General features: G+C 33.3%; 1 protein-coding gene across 3 annotated transcripts in view; it reads left to right on the top strand.

Annotated features, from left to right (window-relative positions):
* CSMD3 (CUB and Sushi multiple domains 3) overlaps positions 1 to 15,979 on the top strand; it is a 1,308,251-nt gene that overhangs the window by 857,131 nt on the left and 435,141 nt on the right. For all 3 annotated transcript variants that reach the window (XM_030937706.1, XM_030937708.1, XM_030937707.1), the window contains 2 exons: positions 2,791 to 3,006; positions 4,648 to 4,836. In XM_030937706.1, the coding sequence (XP_030793566.1) occupies positions 2,791 to 3,006; positions 4,648 to 4,836 (405 nt within the window). The remainder of the gene's footprint in view (positions 1 to 2,790; positions 3,007 to 4,647; positions 4,837 to 15,979) is intronic.

Below are 15,979 nucleotides of genomic sequence, written 5' to 3'. Positions count from 1 at the left end.
GTTACTTACATTCTTCTAAATATTTATATTCTATAATGACTAAAATATATTAGTTTCTCAGGATCATTTTCTTATTTGGATTAATTGACCTTCGGCACAACTTTGAAAGTCTTAAGTTGTTTTGCAGTAGTGAAAGAAAGTAGATATTACCATTTAATCCATGACTTGAACAGCAGCTTCTTTTTATAAAGTGGTTGGCCAGGGCTAAATAACAGAAAAACATTAGCTCTAATTTTGGGAAATTGATCAATAGCAATAACACTTTCTGAATACTTCCTCTGTGACAGTCACTATGCAAAGCCATTTTCATGTTACTTTATTTAAACTGCAAAACAACTCTGTTAGAGCCCTATTTTACAGATGGAGAAAGTAGGGCTCAGAAAGGTAAATAATACTTAACAGTGGCTTTGTTGGCACCAATAATTAATTAATGAAATTCTAAAATAATTCATTCTATGTATTTCAGAACAAGCACATTTTTTCTTAAAAAAATGTAATAATATAGCATACATGAGGATTTTTTTTCTCTTTTTTCAATCTACTCTTCTATTGTCCAACTATTTTTTTCTTAGCTTTATAGCAGAAATAAGACTGACTTATCTGAAATTTCTACCCTTACATTATTTTGCAGGAGCAAATCTAGACAGTGAACATCTTCTGTTTATTATGTCAATATCCCATTTCCTTCCATCTATCTAGTATCAATACTGATTTTATACTATAGAACATTTGAAAAACTGACTTAATTTTTGGACTCCCTCCAAAAGGGCTTTTGTATTCCTGCCCATTATACAGAGTAGAAAAAAACAAAACAAAACAAAACAAAACAAAAACTTACATTTTGAAAAATAATTTGAAAGTAGTACCTTATATATTTCAAATATTTCTCAAATATGAAATCTCTGGTTCTTTATGCAGTAATAACCTTGTTGTAGTAATGTTTGTGTTTTCAGTCTATTTGTTTTGGTCTCATTTTCTATCCTCTTTTTTTTTTTTTTTTTTTTTTTTTAACAATGGAGACTCTTTTTGTTTTTTAGTTATTTTTTATTTTTTTGGTTTTTTTTTTTTTTTTTGAGACGGAGTCTCGCTCTGTCCCGGCCCAGGCTGGAGTGCAGTGGCGGGATCTCAGCTCACTGCAAGCTCCGCCTCCTGGGTTTACACCATTCTCCTGCCTCAGCCTCCCGAGTAGCTGGGACTACAGGCACCCGCCACCTCGCCTGGCTAGTTTTTTGTATTTTTTTTTAGTAGAGACGAGGTTTCACCGTGTTAGCCAGAACAATGGAGACTCTTAAGAATTGCCAACATTTGGAACCAAAATGTAAATGAATAAAAATGTTACTTGTCATACTCTGAGATTTTGGACTTTTCTTAGCAAATACTTGGGTAATTTTTTAGGTCAGGTACAAAAATAAAGCACTTCAAGGGAAGGGTCCCTGTGGTAGCCATTTTTTATTTCAGATGGCTCCTTACACAGTATGTTGTGTGTATTTGAGTGTGTGTATTTGTGTGAAGTCATTAGTCTTTTACATGTGTTCTTGACACTGTAATTAAATACTAACATGATACCACAAGGAGTTCACTACATACTCACTAGAAAGGAACAAATTTAAAAGCCCCAGATTTTCAAGTATTGGAGAAGATATGGAGCAACCATATTGTCTATGGAGATGTAAATCGGCATGGCCACTTTGTAAAACAGTATTTGTTAAAGCAACACATATATTATTACCGCCATCATTCAGTAATTCCACTACTAGATACGTACCCAACAGAAAACAGCACATACGTTCACAAAAGATATACTCACATGTTCATGGCAGCACTGTCTACATTTGCGATAAAATGCAAAAGACTTAAGTGACCATCAGCAGTTGAACAGGTAAATAGATGTGGTATATTCACAAGGTGGAATGCTATACTATACATCACCAAAAATGAACCACCCCCAACTACGCACAATGATATTGAGAAATCTCACAAACCTAATGTTGAGTAAAAGAAATCAGATCCAAAAGAATGCATATGATTCCATTCCATAAACTACAAAATATGTATACAAAGCAGCAAAATTAGTTTGTGCTATTAGAAGTTGAGTGAGTGGTTACCTCTGGAAAACTGAAATGACAGAAAAGTTTTATAAAAAAGGCTCTGGGTGTTTGTATTATTGTGACTATTGATTTGGACACTATTTGCAAAGGTGTTTGGTTTGTGGAAACTCATTTAGCTGAACACTTATATGTACATTTTTTGCATATTATATGCACAGGTTGAAATTTGTGACAGATAAATAAATGGAGAATAATTACATTCATTTAACAAATAGCATTCCCAAGCCTGTTTTATATTTATCTTCTAAAATAAACAGCATATTTGGAAGTTAAGTTCTATAATATTGAGCATTGCTTTTATGTTGGTTGAAGGCATTGGAGAAGGAAATGGAGGCATGTACAGTATTCACCAGGAAGTTGCACCTCTATTATAAACAAAATATATGTATTTCTTTTGAAATTTTCAGAAAACCAGGTAATTTTTTTTTCAGGCATTGATTTTTTAATTTTATTTTCAAGCAGTTTCCAAGACATGACTCATTATATCTCTTTTAATGAATCTGAAGGAAAAACACACATAAAAAGAATAATACAATATATATTTGGAATATTTTATAGCAATGCCTCTCATTTTCAGAAAATTTAATTAGAAGGAAAGCCTTGGCTAATAGGTAGTTTGACAGTAACTCTCTGTGTTTTACTAATCTACCTGAAAATTCAGTGTTCCTATTTTTCTTAATAGGTGTGCAGTTCAACTTCCACACTTTTCATTTGGAAGACCATCATGACTACTTACTGATCACAGAGAATGGCAGTTTTACCCAACCACTGGCACGCCTGACTGGTTCAGATCTTCCTCCAACAATCAATGCTGGTCTCTATGGAAATTTCAGGGCTCAATTGCGTTTCATTTCAGATTTTTCAATATCATATGAAGGATTTAACATTACATTCTCTGGTGAGAAAATAAAAACAAAAGAGTTCATTCAATAACTTTAAAAAAAAATCAATTTTTTCAAGATATGAGCATAACTAATGATGAAACAGACAGTGAAAAATAGCAGAATAGAAGAAAAAGTTTTAAAAAAAGAAAGCAATGTAATATCTGTCAAGTTTAAGGAAAGCTTGGAATAGATTGAAGATTATCTCTAGTAATAAATAAGGGAAAAAGCAAAAATTAATTAATTTGCTGTAAATCTACTGGAAGTACAATGATTACATTTCTTTAATTTACAAAAATTCTACAAAATTCTAACACAGGTCAAAACTAGCTAAAATGCCTAGTAAATGCAAAATGAAAATTAAAATATATATTTTAAAATTTCAGTTAGACTCAAAATTGAAATGAGAATTAATCCAGTGATTTCCTTGTTTTATGTGCCTAGGAAAAGACATAGAAGGCATAATCAACAGGCTAGTATTAAGATAAACCTAATTTATTATTCTGGAATTAAATAATCTATAATCAAATTAGCATAGTTACTCCTTTCTTCTAGTATAACCTTATTTATAGACAATAGTATTACTTGGATTACAGAGGGAAAAAATGTATGAGACCAAAGAGGATAAAATGTATTCCCACCACTTAGAGTTCTACTTTCCATTTGAATGAACACAACTAGCTACTTCTTAATACAGACACAAATTAATAAGTAAATCTTATGACAACTTGCTAACATTAAAATGATATAAGCACTAACCTTGTTCTTAAACAACTATTTTAGTATTTGGATGAAAATGTTGGGATGCTAAAATCATAAAAGTATTTTATCATGAATGGTAAATGAATATAACCTAGAATGTTAGAAAAAAAATCCAAGTTTTTTTTTAAAGCATAAAATATTAGCTAATCAACATGAAGCAATGCCTCTTGTTCTTTATTGCAATTACACAGTAACTGCTCTGGGAATATTTTTAGATAAGCTACTTCTTCTTAGGACTGTATATAAATTATAATGTTTAATCAACTCTACTGTTTCATACCCTGAAGACTGTTTAGTTGTTCATTTTCATAATGTTCATTTATTGCCTGGGGAAAAGTTCCTGTAAAAATCCATAATAGAAAAATTTTCAATGTGTAGTCACTTCAGTCTCACATAAACCCTTGCATCTCAAGTCATGTGTTTTTCAGAATATGCATTAGTTGAACTTCTTGTATACAAGGAGCAGAAGGGCCTTTATCATTTAAATGTAAAATATTAAGCAAAATGCATTTCAAAAATGCAAATGATTTCATTTCAAATGTTATTTTGTGTTTGAAAATATGCAGTTCTTATACCATTGTAAGTCAAAAATATATGAAATAAAAATGTTTCTAATGCAGAAAAAATAAGATAAAAAGCTATATTTTATTATTCAGAAGGTGATATTTTCTCATCTATATTGAATACCACACATACAAATATTTATCAAGTTATTAGCTATTTTACAAAAGAAGAAACGTATGTGTGCCATTTGTATGTTCTGATAGCTATTCATATAGTCACTTCTAAATATATGACTAGTTTCTGAAAACAATAGGAATACACCCTTAAAAGTAACCACTATCATTTTCTTTGTCCTTTCCTCCCCTCCGGGGAATTTTCTCTCTAATTTACAGAATATAACCTTGAACCTTGTGAAGATCCTGGCATTCCTCAATATGGTAGTCGAATTGGGTTCAACTTTGGGGTTGGTGACACTCTGACCTTCTCATGCTCATCGGGTTATCGGCTGGAAGGAACATCAGAGATCATCTGTCTTGGTGGTGGCCGACGAGTGTGGAGTGCACCTCTGCCAAGGTGTGTGGGTACGTGGTCAGCTGCTTTCATTTGCTTGTATGTGTAGTCACTGTCCATGGAGTTGCATGGTTACACCCTTCGTTTTTTATAATCTGTTGAATTTCTTCATTTATTTCACATTAGTTATTTCAATTTTTTTTTTCTATTTGGCAATCTGGTGTAACTGAATTAACTTCTCTACTGCTCCATTCAAGAAACCATGCTTCTAAATTTGTTTTCAGATAGGGATAATAAATGAATTAGATAGGTAGGTAGATAGATAGATAGATGGATAGATAGATAAATAGATAGATAGATAGAAATATGATAGATACATAGAAATATGGAGATAGATAGATGATATAGATAGGTAGGTAGGTAGATAGATGAAGGATAGAAATAGAATCATAGTTTGAGAGCTCACCGAAAACGGAATTCTTGTATTCTATTGATAGTATATTCTGACTAAGGTATTGACAATATTTTATAACTTAAAATTAATATGCATAAAAGATGATTACAAGAGAAAGTGTCAAATGAAGAATAGGTAATTAATTTAAGGGCTGTCAATGAATTTATTGGCTCACTATTTGATAGATAAGAGAGCTATTCATTCATGTTGTGCAGTAAAAAATAACTATAATTAAAGTATTGGAAGTTTGAAGTCACCATCTCAGTCTTTGGAAGTAAATATTTTGACTGATAAAAAGAAAACAATGTTCAGCACAAAAAATAACGGGCTTTTCATTAAGACTTAAATCATTCCCTATTTAAATTAGAAAATATGAAGGCAAGAACTTCTCGCTGTTTAGTGATTATCAATACATCTTATGATAGAATGAGATTCAAATGGCCATTTTATAATTATTTTATAAAGTTATTGAAAATTATCACAAGCACTTAATTTGATTATAAATCTAATTATGGGTCACAAATTATAAGTTATAATATGCTACAAAATCAGGAAAATTGGTAGAGATTTGAAATGTGGTTTAAGCCCCTGCTCTTTACTGTGGATACAAAATGCCCCACGGATTGAAATGAGAATGAAGAATTGATATCCCTTCTGCCTCATTCAATTGATTATCCCATATATAGAATGTGGGAATTCCTGTGGAACCACAAATTAAGCCAAAAAATATGATCATCCAAGTTAATGTGGGTCTGAAGTCTTTGATTGTAATGAGATTGTTTTCAAGATACATAACAGATGAAATTTCTTTTTAAAATCACAGATTTTTGTAGAAATGGCACAAGCAACCATAGAGGCTTGAAGTTGGGAGGTGATAAGTAATCATACTCTCAGGGCATCTTTTCCAGGAGCTATGCAGGGTGCATTTTTTTTTTTTTTTTAAGGACATTTTGTTTTTACTATTGCTACTACTGCTACTGCCACATTTGAAATTCCTGCACTTTACTTCATTATGCCCATTTTCATTTTCATGACTGTTTTCAAAGGTAATTAATGAAACCTTTGGAATAGTCCGAGTTAGGACTACAGAGTGTCTGACCATTTGATATTTGGCCAATTCACTTTTCTAAACTTCATTTTTCTCATCAGTCAAATGGTTACAACTGTAGCACCTAACTCATTGTTATGAGTTAGTTATGAGGATTTAAAGAAATTAGTGATGTAAATCAGACACCTGGTACAATCCCCGGAATATAGGAAGCATTCTGAATTTAGATTTTATTTTAACTAATTGTTTTGAGTATAATCTGCTGTCTCTCCAGCCTGTCAACTTAGTTTATAAAATCAATTATAGTAGGAAATAATTCCATTTCATAAAACACTAACATTATGAGGACCTGCTAGGCTCTTTTATGTAAAGTCATCTCATTTAATCCTTACTAAAATCCTGATATTATTATCTCTTCCATTTTTCATTAGTAGAAGTCTGAGCCTTAGAGATGCTAAATAACTTGCCCAAGATCATTAAGATCGTAAGAGGTAGCACTATGATTTTTGTAGTGATCTGTTTCATTCCAAAACCCAATTTTTTCTTCACTAGTATCTAAGGAAACGTGATTCTAGAAAGAATGTATCATATGGAATTGACATTTTCTCTCAGATTAACCAAATACATGCCAGGCTGTTATATAGGTTGAAAAAAAAAAGTGTTTACTTGTACATTTTAAAAATTTAGTTTATATTTACGATATATTTTAATAAATGGATTTATGAAAACCTGGCATTGCAAAAATCTAACATTGAGTTAATTTTGTTTTATTAAGGTGTTTCTTTGAGACGGGTTTATTCGTGCCTAAATCTTTAATGGGAAGGATGAAAGAAAATTACCCTGTGGACAAATTTAGAAAGCAAAGTTATTACCATGGGAATTCCCCCCACCCCTTTTCAGATTAGCTGTGCTTGCTTTTAAGCTTATTAAAATTTACAATTAATTCAATTGACCTTAATAAATTCCACTGTAGGCATACATTTAAGTCACAAGATGGGTAGAAATATTCCTTTAAAAATAAATATTTTTTAAATGTTACTTCTCCAATTTTTTTGAACTTTTTTCTTTACTGCTTTGCTTATGCTTCAGATCAAATTTGTTCCTTCTTGAATTTCTAATTCTAAACACACATATGTATATATTTCTAATTTTTTTTTTTTTTCCAAATTTTAGTCTTTATTCACATAAAATGCATGTTATTTGTAAACATTCATCTGAGCAGATGTCCAGTTTTAGGAATGCTAGTTTATTCGGACAGCTTTTATTTCTTCTTAACCTCTTTGTACTTGTTACTTCATATATCCTAACACCAATTCTTTATTTCATACTTGTTTTAAAAAATCATTATTTAGTCTTCAGCATTGCCAACTGCATACAAAGCCTAGATTAACAATAGCCAAATTATTAAGTAAGTTGTATTCCAAAAGTTTGCTTCTGTTTCAGTTATTTGGAATCTAAACATTCTTTTCCTGGCACAAGAGTACAAATGATGGATATACTCCCAGAACAAGCCCTAGATGAGGTTTTAAATGTTATATAAAGTATGAAACTAATATTAACATTTACTAAAATGATTTGTGTATATATACATTATATAAGGCATCTGACTCCAGATAGTAAGGGAACTGATAAAGCTAGTTTTGGAAACTTACTTTACATTTTATTTATATAAATTTTGATTCAACATTTAGTGTACAGGTTGATTGGTATCTCCATTTTTTTTAGTAGAATTTGGCAAAATTTATCTTATTCTGGATGTTGAATGAGGAATAAACAATATTTTTCTTTAAACAATTTCCTACATAAGCTCTGCATTTATGTTTAAAGTTTTAACAAAATATTAAAATGTGATAATACCATAATGTGGCCATTTACATGTATGAAAAATTCTGTCATGTAATATCTCATTCCAAAACCCCCAAATGTTGTGAAAGTAAGTTTAATACAACTATCCTATCAGTAAAGATATGATATCTATAAAAATACTCAAGGTTGAACACAAACCCAAGGGCAGATTCATGATTATCACAATGTTCTGAGTCCAAGTCCTGTGTACGGTCCACAGTAGCACACCATTGTCTCTGACCGGAGACTCTGATAAAGTTGGGAGGAAATCTGGTCTGCATTATAGTTGACACTTGGCTTCAGAGAACTTCGTATGCTTGTCGTCTATTTAACTAGAGGAAAACCTCTTCAACCATGGCCCATTTATCTGATGTTGCTTAAATGCAGAGAAATTTGTAGAAGCAGGAGAAGAATCTTGACAGAAATCAAGAGTATAACAGGAAAAGTTTTATTATGCTATTAGTAGCTAAGCACTCGATACACAAAATCTCATTTACTAGTTAGTAATCAAGATGAAAGTTTTACTTTATGAAACAGATATTTATGTATCTGTAATTATACTTCACTTTTTGGGAAAAACTTAAAAAACAGGAAAAATGGTATTTTAGTTAAGATGTTTTGTATATGAATGATTTTCCTGGAGAGCCATGTTTCTCAGGAATGAATATCTGATCACCTTTTTAAGTGGCAACCAAATACCCAACAGCAAAAAATAAATAAATAAAATAAAAAGAAATTAAAAAAATTAAAAAGTACCAGTAAGTTGATAAGTTGATTAAAATAAAAAACACTTTCCTTTTTTGTTTAAGGTATAAGTACATGATTTCTTTTTCTAAAGTTGGCATTACAAAAACACTGTCATTTTCTTTGCTATCTTTTTAAATCAGGAAAATCTTGCATGTCTTCACTCAGCATCCAAATATACCAGGAACCAAGCCAGGCCATGTTGCAAATAAACAAGGAGCTAATGAAAGAACATGTTGTTTTGGAAAGTAGATTAGCAAGTTAAATATTAGTAATGATTTGTGTTTAGGCAGGAGTCCACATATTTTAAGAAGCCCACACATTTTGAAGTGATTTCAAAGACATTAATTCATTCATCTTCATAATCCCTCATTTAACACATCTTCTCTTTCTAATTTCATGTGTCATTGATTTTTTTATCTGACTTTGGACAAGTAACAACATCTTGCCTTAATCATGAGTCAAATGAGAAAAATGATAACTCTATATTACACATCTACTTATTATTCTCACTTTTCTGACTTTTCAGATGATATATGATGATAGTTATTTATTTCTTAGTTTAAAAATAAATGTCAACAAGAGAGGAAACTGGGTGTGCAGCATATATGCGAACTGTCTGTATTATCATTGTAACTTCTCTGTGAACCTAGAACTATTCCAAAATGAAAATGTATTAAAAATTCAAAATATGAAAGAATAAAGTGCATTTGAAGAGGCAATTTCTCTTGAAACAAATTCTACTTATTTTATCTTAGCCCCCAAGATCTCTATACTAAAATTATATCTATCAGATGCCCACACATGTATATCAAATATGCCTGATCTATCCAAGTTAGTCAGCATTGCAGATATATGGGCCAGTAGAAAGCAAATCAGAAATTAAGAGACTTAGATTGATTTTAAATTCTACCATTAATTAGTTGATTGATTTAAGCAGATGTCTTAATTTTCTGTATTTTTATTTTCTGGAAAGGATGATGCCAGTATGAGTTCTATTTAACCCAAATATATATATTTTTATATATATGTATAAAATAAAAGTGCTCTAGTGAGTAATATAAAGAAATATGTATTTACTTCTTTCTTGTATGATTAGGACTGAATGTATTGATTTCATGGTTTAACAATATAAAAGCATCTAGAATATTAACTTACATTTGCTCAATGCTATCTAGTTTTTTAAAAGAATTTCTTGCTCACAACCTTATGAAGTAAGCAGGGGAGGTGTTATTCCTTTTTAGCAGTCGAGAAAATGCATGCTCGGAAATGTTGCAATTAATAAGTAAAAGAAATGTACCAGAGGCAAAGTTTTGTAATTCTTAGATGAGTGTTGTGGCATTTCAAGCAACATTGCTTTATTACCTTATTTATTGATGCACCATTTTCAAGTTAGAAGACCATCATTTTTTATACAATAGACCAGGGGTGGGCAAACATTTTCTGTAATGTGCTCCACAGTGAATATTTAGGGCTTTGCAGCCCACATGGTTTCAGTTACAATTACTGAACTCTGCTATTGTATTGTGAAAGCAATAGACAATACATGAATGAATTGATGTGGCTGTGTTCCAATAAAACTTTATTTACAAAAACAAAAATCTGGATATGGCCATGGAGCCATAGTTTGCTGGCCCTTGCAACAGACTTATCAAGCTTAATCAACTTAAACATGCCTTTTGTATTTGGGCATTTCTTAGCCATTGATCCTTTAGGGAAAGAAGAAAGGATACTTTACTCATTCTCTAATTTTTCATTCTGGACTCCATTTATTAAAATCATAATGTACATATTACTAAGAGGAAATATTTCTTACTTTTTTTTTTAAAGAATATTAGGAGTGTGTGTGTGTGTGTGTGTGCGCGCGCGCGCACGCGCATGTGTGTGAGCGTGCACGAATACTGATATAGCTTTTTGGTAACATAATTCTCAACCATCTCCAAATCTATTCATGTACTCAAATGTCTTCTGAGTACACTGGACCTCTCCATATGGATGTCCTCCCACAAGCACATTGACTTTACACTGCCAAGACAAAACTCATTATCTTCTCAGCCAAATCAGCCTTTCTTTCTGCACTCTTTATTTCAGTTATGGCATCACTCTCATTCAATCATCCAAGCTAGAAATTGCATTATCTTTCACTCCTACTTCCCTCTCTTTTTATCCATATCAGAGCAGTCATTATGACTTACCACCTAAAAATATTGCTCAAATTGACCACCCTTTTCGTTCTCACTGCCTTTGTCCTTGCCCAGCTCTCATTGGTCCTCAAAAAGATTAATACAGTAGCATAAGAACAATAACGTGTGGTAGGCATTGTGTTAAACCCTGTATAAATATCTCACTTCACATATCCTTTATACAAATCATTTAAGAAGATATTATCATTCCATTTTATAATGAGACTGGATGATTGATTATATAACTTGATAAAAAGCTTAAAACCTACTCTTTCTGACTTTCATGTTCAAATTTTAGCAGTTATGTGCACAATCTCATTGTGTTACCTCTTTTTTCCTAGCTGGAATTCCTGTTTCCAGCTTTCCCTCATCTAATTTATCTTCAATATTGAAACTAGTTATATTAGATTTGTATTGATGAGTAATAGATTAACACAAATTTAGAGACTTTACACAACGTATTTACTTTCTCATGGTTTCTGTGGGTTGAGAGTCTGGACATGATTTAGACCCTCTTCTCAGGGTCCACAGACTACAATTAATGTGTTAACCAGGGCTGAGTTCTCGCCTGAGGTTCAGGGTCCTCTTCCAAGGTCACACGGTTATATTGGAAGCAATCAGTTCCTTGTAGTTGTGGAACTGAAAGCTTCAATTCTTTGCTCAATTCCATCCACAGTTCCTTACCATGTGGTCTTCTGGAATATAGCTGCTTACTTCATCAAGCCAGCAAGGAAAAGCTGGTGAATCTGCTAGGAAGATGAAGACGAAGTTTGTTTTTTTTTTTTTTTTCTTGGGGGACGGAGTCTCACCCTGTCACCCAGGCTGAAGTGCAGTGCAGTGGCGGATTCTCGGCTCACTGCAAGCTCCGTCTCCTGGGTTCATGCCATTCTCCTGCCTCAGCCTCCCGAGTAGCTGAGACTACAGGACTCCCGCCACCGCACCCTGCTAATTTTTTGCATTTTTAGTGGAGGCGGGGTTTCACCGTGTTAGCCAGGATGGCCTCGATCTCCTGACCTCATGATCCGCCGACCTCGGCCTCCCAAAGTGCTGGGATTACAGGCATGAGCCACTGCGCCCGGCGGGAAGATGAAGTTTTATAGAAGGTGACAGGGAGTGATGAAGGGAAAGCCATAGATCCTGCGTATATTGGCTTAAGGCATAATTGCTTAAAAAAAAAAAAAAAAAAAAAAACAGGTATCATGGGATTCAACTTAAAGTCTGTCCACCATACCAGTTATCCTTTGAAAGAACAGATCGTCTATTCCCTGTGTAAACCACCAAGTAATTTGACATTGCCCACTGGATAAAGTCACGTGTTTTTTTTTTTTTTTAATTTTTTTTTTTTGAGACGGAGTCTCTCTGTGTCGCCCAGTGCCCAGCCTAGAGTGCAGTGGCGCGATCTTGGCTCACTGCAAGCTCCGCCCCCCGGGTTCACACCATTCTTCTACCTCAGCCTCCCGTGTATCTGGTACTACAGGCGCCCACTACCACTCCCGGCTAATTTTTTTTTTTTGTATTTTGAGTAGAGACGAGGTTTCACCGTGTTAGCCAGAATGGTCTCGATCTCCTGACCTCGTGATCCGCCCGTCTCGGCCTCCCAAAGTGCTAGGATTACAGGCGTGAGCCACTGCGCCCGGCCAAAGTCACAATCTCTTAAGTCCTCTCATGAGTTGGCTTTAGTGTCTTCTACTTACATTTCTCTACATGGCTATGTGCATCCTAGAATACAGTCACAAGATGTTACATGCCATTGAAAAAGTGCCAACCATTTTCTGTACTTTATGATTTTAGGGCTATATTGAGGTCTAGTGCATGCAAATGACCAAATTCTCACTTGTGTTTACATAAGCAAGTGATTTTTTTAATCTGTAAGAATATGGGTTTAAAAGTACAGTAAGACCAGTCTGAGCAAAATAATGAGACCCCTTCTCTATAAAAAAAAATTGTAAAAATTAGTTAGGCATGGTGGTGTGTGACAGCAGTCTCAGCCACTGGGGAGGCTGAGGTAGGAGATTGCTTGAACTCAGGAGTTCAAGGAGGCAGTGAGCTACAATGGTGCCACCGCCACACTCCAGCCTGGGCAACAGAGCAAGATGCTGTCTCTAAAAAAAATAATAATAATAAAATCACAGTGAGAAAACACAGAAATCATTGTTTGGTTGCTGAAGCAGCCTTTGCTTTTTAATCTGTTGAGCTCCATTCCCATTACCCTACCTGCCATCGTTCAAGACAGTATTATCTATCATTATCTACCTTATTATTGTAATAGTTTAAACAGCACTCTAATCTTCATTCTTGTGACTTTTTCCTTAAACCAAACTATGGATTCAGAAAGAACTTCCTGTGATACAAATTTGATTATGTCACTCTCTTACTTAAAATCCTCCATTGTTCTCCATTGCCCTTAAGATAAATTCTGAATGTTACTCTCTCACCCCCAATCTCCACTCCATAATTTGGCCTAATCCCTTCTTTCTTTAAACTCACCTCTTTTACTCATTCTGATAAGCCCTCCTGGACCTCCCAAGAGTATGTTAGATGTCCTTCCTACAAGTTGCATGAGCCTTTCCATATTTTCCCTTTCTAGATTTCATCATGCTATATTGAATTGCCTTTTTATCTACAACAGTGTTTAGCATATAGAAAGCTTTCAGTAAATTTGTTGAATTGATAAAGAAATGAATATATAATATAGGCAAAATTCCTTTACTTCCACATTTTCAACTTACTAACTTCCATTTACATGAACAAAGCTGTGCTCCAGAAGAAAATAGAGTGAATTCTGCCTAACACCAATAAAGGACTATAATTGCCATTTCAACCTCAGCTGTCACACTGTTCTTTAGTCTATAATGCATTTTCTGTGGGGTTATTTACACACAATTTCTCAAGTCTAATAAGTAAACCAACCAACCAACCAACAAGTAATTAAGATGCCTGAAAAGACTACTAAGAAGAGGCTTATAATTATGATTGATAGAAATAAAAAGATAAATTTATACAAATTGAATATGGTGAGAAAATGAACTCTGTACCTGTATATGGAATAATTATTTCCCTAATTCAGTAAATTTCAGAGCTTAATAGGGAAAATAGCTGATTCAAAAACTTTTTCAATGAGTTTAAAAAGTAAGGTAAAAAAGGTGCATGATAGAAATAGTATCCACAAGAATACGAGGGACCAATACACATTTCCTATTTAATGAAATTAGATTGTGGACTGCGAACTTCAATTCTTACTCACTTGGGATTTGTAGGCAAACAGATTTACAGACAGCCTTTTAGAATGCAGCCAGTTCATTAGGATATAAGTTTCTGAATTTATTTTATTATACTGTAGCTGGCACATGAATAAGGGTGATTTTACCTGATAGCTGTAAGTCCTTTGAAGGTGGAGGCTGGATCTTAGTTATCTTTATACTTTCTGTGTGTCTGCCATAAACTTTGGCATATGACAGGTGCTCATTCTGAACAGAAGACTATATGAAGCTAATTCACCATGTGATCATCAGGAACCAACTTAACAGAGTAGACCCTGACCTAACTATAGGGTGATTCACCTATAGGGAGGATTTCATTGATTCTCATGTTATTAGAATCTCAAATTTCTTTGGATAAAAATTTTCGAATTTTATGAGGACTTAAAATAGGAGACTCCTAAAAATACCTCATTCTCCGTATATGTCCTCATGCTCTGACTGTAAATCTCGTTGCAAGCCAAAATTTGACTACTAATTGGAAAGTTCAAAGATAGGTTTGGGGATTACAGAGAGGACACAGATGTCTTAAAAGAGAGTTTGAGTTACAGAAGAGAGGCAAAGAGTGCAGTGTTGTGTGGACTCTCTGTTGCAGAGGGTCATGTGCTAGAAGCAATTGCAAGAGTGAGACTCTAACATCAGAAAGAATTACAAAAGTGCCAGAATAACTTGCTCTTTGTATAAACTCTGGGTGACGTCTTCCTAGTTTTGGAATTTGCCCAAGTTCAGAAATCCCTAGAGCATACCTTTACTTTGGCTATGTCTAAGAAATTTAACCTACACATATTGGAAAATATGCTGGAAAAAAAGAAAAACTATAATAGAGCTCAAAGTAGTGCTTTAAAGCAAAAATAAATGTTATAATACTAACCGAGAACGTTTGATATTCATCAACTTTGCCATCAGACAAGCTAATTTTGACTTTTAGCTTGACTTTTAGACTTTTGACTTTACTTAATTAGTTTACTAGTCCCTAGTATATATTAATGCCAGATAAGGAATATTTTACCTGAGGTAATAATAAAAGCTAATATTTGCTATGTGTTTACTATATGCTAGGTTTGGTCTTATGAGCTATGAATAAGGGCCCTGAGACACAGGAAGGTTAAGCAGTTTTCCCTAGGATAATATATTAACAGTATTTTTATTCAAAGCAAGTTAGATTGGGAGCAACTTTTTGCTATAAGTTGTAAAGAATTAAAACATTAAATAAGTCAGTGTAGTTTGATATTCTGTATATATCCCCAAACTGGTTCTTGCTTACAACAGTGGCATCTGTGGTTCTCAGGAAATACACTAATCTGGCAGTGTAGATAACTGGAGAAGATAATTAAATGCTATTGCTACTTGTAACTGAATTAGATCTTGATGTCATATCTCAGGAGAGGGTAGGATTTAATTGAAGTTGGAATAGACTGACAGTACCTAAAATTATTTTGAAACTGGGAAGAAAGGTAATTGTCACATTAGGTAAATAGATTTTAAAATTTGTTCTAATTCCATTTTTTAAAATCAAATCCATGTGTCTTTTTGTTCTGTATATGTGTGTATATAAATTATTTTTACTTTTAGCCTTACAACATTAAAAATAATAGCAGAAAATATATATGCCATTAATACAGAGGCTGATTGCTAATAAAAGATTTTATTGTTTGTCATCTGCTAATGCACTTAGCTAAGATA

Source organism: Rhinopithecus roxellana, chromosome 9 (assembly GCF_007565055.1).
Source record: "Rhinopithecus roxellana isolate Shanxi Qingling chromosome 9, ASM756505v1, whole genome shotgun sequence".
Taxonomy (NCBI): Eukaryota; Metazoa; Chordata; class Mammalia; order Primates; family Cercopithecidae; genus Rhinopithecus; species Rhinopithecus roxellana.
Note: the sequence above shows the minus strand (reverse complement) of the source record. Positions and strands in the feature narration are given on the sequence as shown.